General features: G+C 53.6%; 4 protein-coding genes across 4 annotated transcripts in view; all 4 read left to right on the forward strand.

The window, feature by feature from the left end:
• METBIDRAFT_198031 (uncharacterized protein) overlaps positions 1–1,138 on the forward strand; it is a 2,021-nt gene extending 883 nt beyond the window's left edge. The window contains exon 2 of the mRNA XM_018854896.1: positions 514–1,138. Coding sequence (XP_018710923.1) covers positions 514–995 — 482 coding nt within the window. The 3' untranslated portion in view covers positions 996–1,138. The remainder of the gene's footprint in view (positions 1–513) is intronic.
• Positions 827–3,321, forward strand: RPD31 (histone deacetylase). The gene has a single exon (XM_018856043.1). It carries the CDS (start codon positions 1,282–1,284, stop codon positions 2,845–2,847), a length of 1,566 nt encoding a protein of 521 aa, XP_018710924.1. The 5' UTR covers positions 827–1,281; the 3' UTR covers positions 2,848–3,321.
• A 1,564-nt stretch (positions 3,322–4,885) lies between these two features.
• On the forward strand, positions 4,886–5,460 carry METBIDRAFT_32414 (uncharacterized protein; the record flags this gene model as incomplete). The annotated part of the gene is made up of 2 exons (XM_018856044.1): positions 4,886–5,204; positions 5,229–5,460. Coding segments are annotated over exons 1-2 (478 nt in total), but the record flags the coding sequence as incomplete, so codon positions are not given.
• A 1,898-nt stretch (positions 5,461–7,358) lies between these two features.
• The window catches only part of POS5 (NADH kinase), a gene marked incomplete at both ends in the record, with an annotated part of 2,036 nt that continues 1,562 nt past the window's right edge, over positions 7,359–7,832 (forward strand). The window contains one exon of the mRNA XM_018857752.1: positions 7,359–7,655. Coding sequence (XP_018710926.1) covers positions 7,359–7,655 — 297 coding nt within the window. The remainder of the gene's footprint in view (positions 7,656–7,832) is intronic.

Genomic DNA, 7,832 nt, shown 5'->3' on the forward strand with positions numbered 1-7,832 from the left:
TCTTTTGAAACTGGAACAGGCCCATTCCTCTGGAAATGAAAGAGGCTGATTCCAGAACACCGCCTTGCCCCCTCCGCCAAGATGGGCTGCCATGCTGTGGACTTGTGGGCAGTAGAAGCAGAACTTAGACCCCGGCGGATATTTAGAAATACGGAGGAGGCCGAAACCGCCGGGCCCAAGCCGCGTTTCAAAGAGCCACAGGCCCTGCTGCCATTCCAGGGTGGTGGTCCGTGGGCCGTGGCTACCGCGTGTGGCCTCAACCCAGCGCTCAGATGGCGCTGCTTCATTGCACTCTGTCCGGCTGTGCACTGGAACAGATTTCTTTTCCGTTCCCCTTTAGAAAATGGCAGCCGGCCCGTCTGCCGTGAGTTGTCGGGCCACGTGTCAAAAGCCAAATGTGCTGGGCCATGTGTCAAGTGCCAAAAGTGCCGGGAACCTCGAGCCAATCCCCGGCTCATTGTCCCGGCTTATTGTCCCGGCTTATTGTCCTGGCACCGGGCTTTCAGAATATAGCCCATTCGCTCCACCACATCCAGCCCGGAAGCGGCCACAAAAAATTGGAACCCCGGAAACCAGACACGCGCCGGAACGCCCGCCTGACGATTTTCCATGGCGTGCCTCGCTGGACCCAGCTCAGGGCCGCTGTTTCAATTGTCCCAATGGTCCACTGTCAGTTGCAAAATGTCCCGTCAGCCTGGCCCAAACAGGCGCGCCCGACTGCAAAATCTACAGGCGGACTCTACTGCAGGGCCAAACCCCAGTGCCAGCCGGCCAAACCTCGCCCAGGCGTGCCCAGTCCAGACATGCCAAATGCATGTCTACGGGTGCCCAGCATATCTGCCGGCGCCTCCTGCGATCTACGGATTCTGCCGGCGCCTCCTGCTATCTACGAATTCTGCCGAATTCACCCAATTTGCCGAATCTGCCGAATCTACCAAATGCTGCTGGAATCCGCCGATCCGGCCGATCCTGCCAATCGCTCACGTGCGTTCTAGCTGCCGATCGCCCAGTGCGAACTGGCCGCCGCGCTTATGGCCTGACCTGCACACAGCGCGCCAGCCGGCCTCACCATTCCATCCATGGCCCAAGCTCACCTTTGTTCCTTCAAAAAGAACGCATCCCCACAATTCTCTGCCCTTTGAGCGAGACCAGCGATATATCTAGACACGCACACCACCCGCTGCTGTGCCGCCTCCTGCTGAATCTCGGTCCCCCACCGAAAACCCGGCTCTTCAAACCCACTAGAAACACGCTCCAGGAAACCACGAAAAACACCCGACAATGTACGTGCAGTTGCCCTTTGACGAGTTCAAGGTGGACCCCAACAAGAAAAAGCGCGTGGCGTACTTTTACGACGCGGACGTCGGCAACTACGCGTACGGCGCTGGCCATCCCATGAAGCCCCACCGGATAAGAATGGCCCACTCGCTCATCATGAACTACGGGCTCTACAAAAAAATGGAGATCTACCGCGCCAAGCCGGCCACCAAGCAGGAGATGTGCCAGTTCCACACGGACGAGTACATCGACTTCTTGAGCCGGGTGCTGCCGGACAACCTCGACTTGTTTGCCAAGGAGCAGGTCAAATTCAACGTCGGCGACGACTGCCCTGTTTTCGACGGGCTCTTCGAGTACTGCGGCATTTCGGGCGGCGGGTCAATGGAGGGCGCCGCGCGCCTCAACAGGGGCAAATGCGACGTGGCAATCAACTACGCGGGCGGCTTGCATCACGCCAAGAAATCAGAGGCCTCCGGCTTCTGCTACTTGAACGACATAGTGTTGGGCATCATCGAGTTGTTGCGCTACCATCCGCGCGTCTTGTACATAGACATCGACGTGCACCACGGCGACGGGGTGGAGGAGGCGTTCTACTCGACGGACCGCGTGATGACCGCGTCGTTCCACAAGTACGGCGAGTTTATCCCGGGCACAGGCGAGTTGCGCGACATTGGCGTGGGAAAGGGCAAGCACTACGCGGTAAACGTGCCGTTGCGTGACGGCATCGACGACGTGACCTACAAGTCCATTTTCGAGCCGGTGATCCTGAAGATCATGGAGTGGTACCAGCCCTCGGCAATCGTGCTCCAGACAGGCGGCGACTCGTTGAGTGGCGACCGCTTGGGCTGCTTCAACCTCAGCATGCGCGGGCACGCCAACTGCGTGAATTTCGTGCGGCTGTTTGGCGTGCCGCTCATGGTCGTTGGGGGCGGAGGCTACACCATGAGAAACGTGTCGCGCACATGGGCCTTCGAGTCCGGGTTGCTCAACAACGTGATCTTGCCTCTGGAGTTGCCCTACAACGAGTACTACGAGTACTACGGCCCCGACTACAAGTTGGACGTGCGCCCGCTGAACATGTACAACGCCAACGGGCCAGAGTTCTTGAACAAGATCTTGACCAGCATCATCCACAACTTGGAAAACACCAAGTTCGCGCCTTCTGTGCAGATGAACGAGGTGCCGCGCGACGCCGAGGACTTGGGCGACGAGGACGAGGACACGCCCATGGCCATCGACACCAAGGGCGGCTCTCAGTTTGCGCGCGACGAGCACGTCGAGCCGGAAAACGAGTTCTACGAGGAGGAGGATACCAATCCGGGCGACCGGCACATCGGGCCCTCGGAATCGCCCGAGAAGCGGGGGGCCGAGCCCGCTGTTGCGCCGGAAACAGAGCCTGTGAAGACAGCCGTCTCGCCCGGCTCTCCAGAGAAGCCTGTGGTCGAGAAGCCCGCGCTGCCGGCGGCTCCTTCCGTGGCAACTGCGGAGACGGAGACGGCCCCGAAGCCGGAGTTGACGGACGAGGAGATGCAGGAGATCGATGAGTTGAACAAAGAGACACAGCTGTGAGCGTGGGTCGGACCGTGCACGTAATTACAAGTTAAATGAAACGAGTTTTTGAGAGCCTGGGGCGCAATACATGCCACCTGCGACTGTAGACGTGGTGAGCTGTGGATCTGGAGAGCCATGCGACTCTGTGGGCCATGAGCTGGCACGGTTTTCATATGCTAAATTTCGATAACACACAAAGGTGTTGTGCTTTTAAAGCACCGCTTGGTTGGTCGATCTGCATTGGGGAACAGGCGCTGAAACAGCCCATTGCTCCGTTCCTTAAACCGCTTGTCATGTCCTGAAAGAATAACAGGCTACTTGGAAGAAATCCAGCTAATTCTCCACATGTGGGAGGAGTGACTTTTTTTACAGGCTATATACGTTTTTCCCGCAGAATTCCGGCGGAACAGATGAAGCCAGATGGAAATCGCCAAGAGTTCTGATATCTCATTCCATACTGATTTAATGCGACATATAGACCTCACAAATACCGATGATAAAACATTGTATTGCACTCTTTATGTACTTTAATGGAAAAAAGAGTGCAGTTGGGCGGGGAGGTTTGCAAAAGTGGTGCATTCTGCATCCCAATCCACTTTTCTCTATGGAACTCGTTCTGAATGCGATGATCCAGCAGAATCAATATTGCCGAAGTCTTTTCCGTCTCAGCCTTGCGTGGGACCCTAGGGCCTACAACTTTCTGTCTATGAATTTGCTGGCCTGTACTTCTGCAAGCTACGGAAAAAAATACATGGCGTTTCCGGCGGTCTGCCCGAGGAGAAAATAAGCGTAGCATCGTAAAACTGTCGGTTTTCATGTATGGCAGGATCTGTGATTAGATAGCAGCATAGCTATGTTTTGGCAATATCCAAGGCTTTGGGAAATTCCACGAGGCATGGTTGAAAAGGATGGATCAGATTTGACCAAGAATCAAACGTGTCTTTTTCTGGAAGTCGCTTCCCGAGAAATGCCAATATTCATACTGGCACAATGACTGCGTCCTTAAGATAAACCAGTATGGCCGAGACAAAAAACACAATTTTCTTTGACTCCATGCTTTTTCTGGTAGGCCACGCAAAAGATCCGGTTCCCCGCTGGTTTGGTTCTGCGGATGCCATACCTCAATTCCACCACCATGCAATTTGCGTGCGCTACATTTATGGTACGCCAGGCAAATGAGGAATATAAATCCGCCCGATCTCGGGCGTTTTCTGGATTTTTTGCAATTCCATTTTTTCCAAGAAACCCAACACTTTTGTGTCCTGAAGAAAGAATCGCCCATCCATCCAATTGACCATAGTCTTAATTCTCACCCACCTACTACCATGTCTGTCGTTTCCAGATTATTACCCGGAAACAAAAACAGGGCTGATTCCCAGAAACTTGTGCCTGCTGAGGGCACCACCAAATCCTCTCCCTCCAACACCGACAAGAAAAAACGCAAGCGCCGGGCCAGAAAATCAAGGGCAGCCAGGAAAAACAGGCCTGTTGTTGCGGGTCCTGGCCCGTCTGCGATTAGGCCCAGTAAGCCTGAGACGCCTGGCCGCTTGCGCAAGTTGTGTGGGCAAGTCAGAGGACTCGTTCCCTCCTGGGCCAGTTTCCGGAAAACCACCCACAACAACACCCACAAAAACACCCACAACAACACCCAAGAAAAAAAGACCCCCGGCAAGGACCCGGCAAATGGCGCCCCCGCCATATACCCAGTGCTCGCCAAATTGCACCTGGTGGTTCTGCAGATAGTGGACTTGTATGCTGGGGCCCCTTTGACAGAGCCAGAAAAGCATGTTTTGGAGGGCTTGAAGTCCCACCCGGGCCACAATGACAGCCACCACGCCGCCAGGATGGCCGAGGTCAAAAAAGCCATCGAAACGTGGCATTTCCGCAGACAGCTGGCGCAAGTTGAAGGCGCGCTGCCGGCTGCGAAAAGTGCTCCGTTGGCGTCGCTCATAAATAAGCTCGGGGACTTTGAAAGAAAACACGCCGCCACACTCGAGAGGAAATGCCGGGGCTTGTTTCCCGGCTCACCGGAGATCGAGCGGCCGAAACACCGCCGTTTTTTTTTCTCGGCGTTTCGCTCCCGCCGTTCGCCCGCCTCTCCGGCAGACGAAGCGTTCTACTCTGCCAGAATGTATCCCGCCTCTGGCGACATATCGGGAAAAGATGCGGGATATGCTCTGGGGACTGGTCTGGGTCACGTGGACGGCCGTGACGAGTGGTCGCTCGAAAGCACCGAGGCAGCCAGCGACACAGCTTCTGAGTATACTCCCGTGGACAGTGCGTGGTTTTCCGTGAAATTAGAAGAGGAAACCTGGCACGTGGCCCGGCCCAGCGCTGCCACAAAACCAGCACTGGGGGAGCCCAAAGCTGGATCTGTCCATGCAACGAATACCAGATAGGCCACCCAGAAAGCCCGGATCCAGAAGCAAAAGAAGTCGAGCTGGAACATTCCAATCAACGGGCCACTCAACTGGCCAGCCACCAGGAAACCGCGTCCAGGTCTCGAAAGAGTGGAGTTTGATCTGCCTGTATCAAAGCGCAGGTGGGAGCAGATCTACACAATTGCAAATCCTGACAGGCCAAGGCCGGGGCCCCGGCGTGCAGCGTCCTCGTTCGAGAAGTGGCTGGACTGTTGCTGGGAGCTCCAGCCCATTTTCAGAAACTAGTACTACTTTGGCTTTGAGAGCAGAAACGATTCAAGCCCACGAGCGAGCGTCTGCTCGCGGGAGCTTCAAAAATACCAGAGGGGGCTGCGGGGTGTGTTCTGAGAAGAAGCTGGATATGGCCCCGTGATCGGAAGCCGGCCACATTCGCTGGCTATGGGAATGAGCACCGATCTTGGGCGACGTCTTTTTATATGAATGTAGAAGAAAACAAGAAAATAGAAAAAAATACACGCACTTTCTCTAGATATCGTGGCTGAGATTGATGTAGATGGTTTGGCCCTTGACATAGAGGGAAAAGGCTCGACGTTCGGACACATCAGGCACGTGTTTCTAGCTGGCGAGCAGAAGTCTATTGCTAAAGATAAAACTTTTGTTGAACGCTTTTATCAGATGGCTCCACGTTTTTGGGAACAAAGAATTATGCATTTCCTGGATACGAAGGTGAGAGAAGTACGGCTGCATTGCTGGTCGAGGGTTACAAAGGCGCTGAGAGGTGAAACGGATTGTGAAACATGCCTCAAATTATTTGGCCTGGTCCTATCATTGGCATTTGCGCAGGGACAGACTATATCAGATTAGTACACCTGACAAGCTTGGCGCGTTGTGGCACTCATATCACACTGAGAGTCAAAAAGCGTGTTCCCGGAGATTCAGCGACATGAGGCGACGGGCTGCTTTCAAAAGCAGAAATCATGAAGCCTGGTTGTCTCGCACATAGAGGCACATTCCCATTCCAAATTTTTCTACTTTCGACGAGTGCCTGTATTGTGTTGCGTCGTGCAGTGCTGAGTGCTAATAGCGAGCGGAAGCAGCAGATTAATCCTTTGCCTTTTGTGACTTAGACGTTCTGGGGCTGGGGGATACCCAGTTTGCAGTGAGCCATGCTTCTTTTCTGGCCCGCCTGGTACTCTTCGTTTCGATGGCGAAGGTCACAGAGTATAGAGTACCTTGCAGTCCTTTTTGTTGTGGAAAAGTTATGCATGAGATTTCATATTCTTTACTGTTCTGTTCAGAGTCTGTGGGTCAAATGACGGTGTTTATTTCCTCCTTATAAGGTATGCTTGAGCAAGCATTGCACCGTTCAAGGTGAGTCCTGCGTTGGCAGTGTGCTGTTGGAAATTTGTATGGAGCTATATCTACTTTAAAAAAATGATACGAGGATATCTGTTTTTGAATGCGCTTTGTTTGTCAAGGAAACCCGATCGTAGAAGAAGGCCTTTGGCCTGAACGTACCGGTTCCCCCATGAGCTGAAGACTGGAGGCAAAAACGCCAGAATTTTAGGGTTTCCATTTGTGACCTTTTTTTTCGCCGGCGTAGATACCCTATCTTTGCCACCGCAGTATTATTGAAAACACTTCTTCTTTCTGCTCGGCCATGCTGTGACCCATATCAATACTCCTATTATTAGGCCACTGCCAATAGAAGCCGCACCGCCGCACAACAAATCCGCAGGGCCACGAAACTGCCTACAATATGAACTTTTTTGCCAGAGCCAGCCAGAGATCTCCCGATCATACAATCAACATGCGACATTCAGACTATACGAAATGAATTTCCGTAATTCTGGAGGGCCCATGCAGCACCAGACCCGGGTCCATGCAGCATCGAGCAGCGTCCCCGCGTCACGTGACCTCGACATGGCCGGGCGTGTCGTCATGACTCAGCAAACCATCTTTTGCAACCACAAGGAACCACACCCCACTTTTTAAAGAATGCTTCATTTTTGCGCCGTGTCAATGCGCCCGGCTTCTAAAAACGTTATTGGGTCTAATATAACGCGCTTGAGCGCTGTCTTTCGGCCGTGCCGCCTACCGTCTTTGCGGCGCCAGGCCTGGCTCTTTGGACCTTGCTTTAACCGCCAGATGTCCACACAAAAAGCCCTGAAAGTGCCCGCACACACCCCGGAAAACGCTGGGTCTTGCGGCGCCACGAATCTGGTATCTGTGAGTCCCTGCTCGCAGCTCAGCGCCCGGACCATTCCGAAATATGCCGGGTCGGCGCACTCGAAACTACACAATGTTGTTTGGCGCAGCCCCTTGCAAAATATCTACGTGGTCAAGAAGCCGTGGAACGAAACCACGACTCGCGCCATGCGGGAGTTTATTGCTTTTATCCATGCCGAGTACCCGTCACTCAATGTGATTGTGTCGGAGGACGTAGTGGAGGAACTAGCGACGGCAAACATCGGCAGAACTGACGAAGCAGAATCACTTGCCGACAACAACACATATGAGGACACAAACACAAACACAAACACAAACACAAACACAAACACAAACACAAACACAAACACAAACACAAAACACAAAACACAAACACAACACAACACAACACAA

This window comes from Metschnikowia bicuspidata, assembly GCF_001664035.1.
Source record: "Metschnikowia bicuspidata var. bicuspidata NRRL YB-4993 chromosome Unknown METBIscaffold_4, whole genome shotgun sequence".
In the NCBI taxonomy this organism is placed as follows: Eukaryota; Fungi; Ascomycota; class Pichiomycetes; order Serinales; family Metschnikowiaceae; genus Metschnikowia; species Metschnikowia bicuspidata.

What these genes read in the sequence shown, in the direction of transcription:
- RPD31 (XM_018856043.1), top strand. Translation starts at nt 1,282, where the DNA reads ATGTACGTGCAGTTGCCCTTTGACGAGTTCAAGGTGGACCCCAACAAG.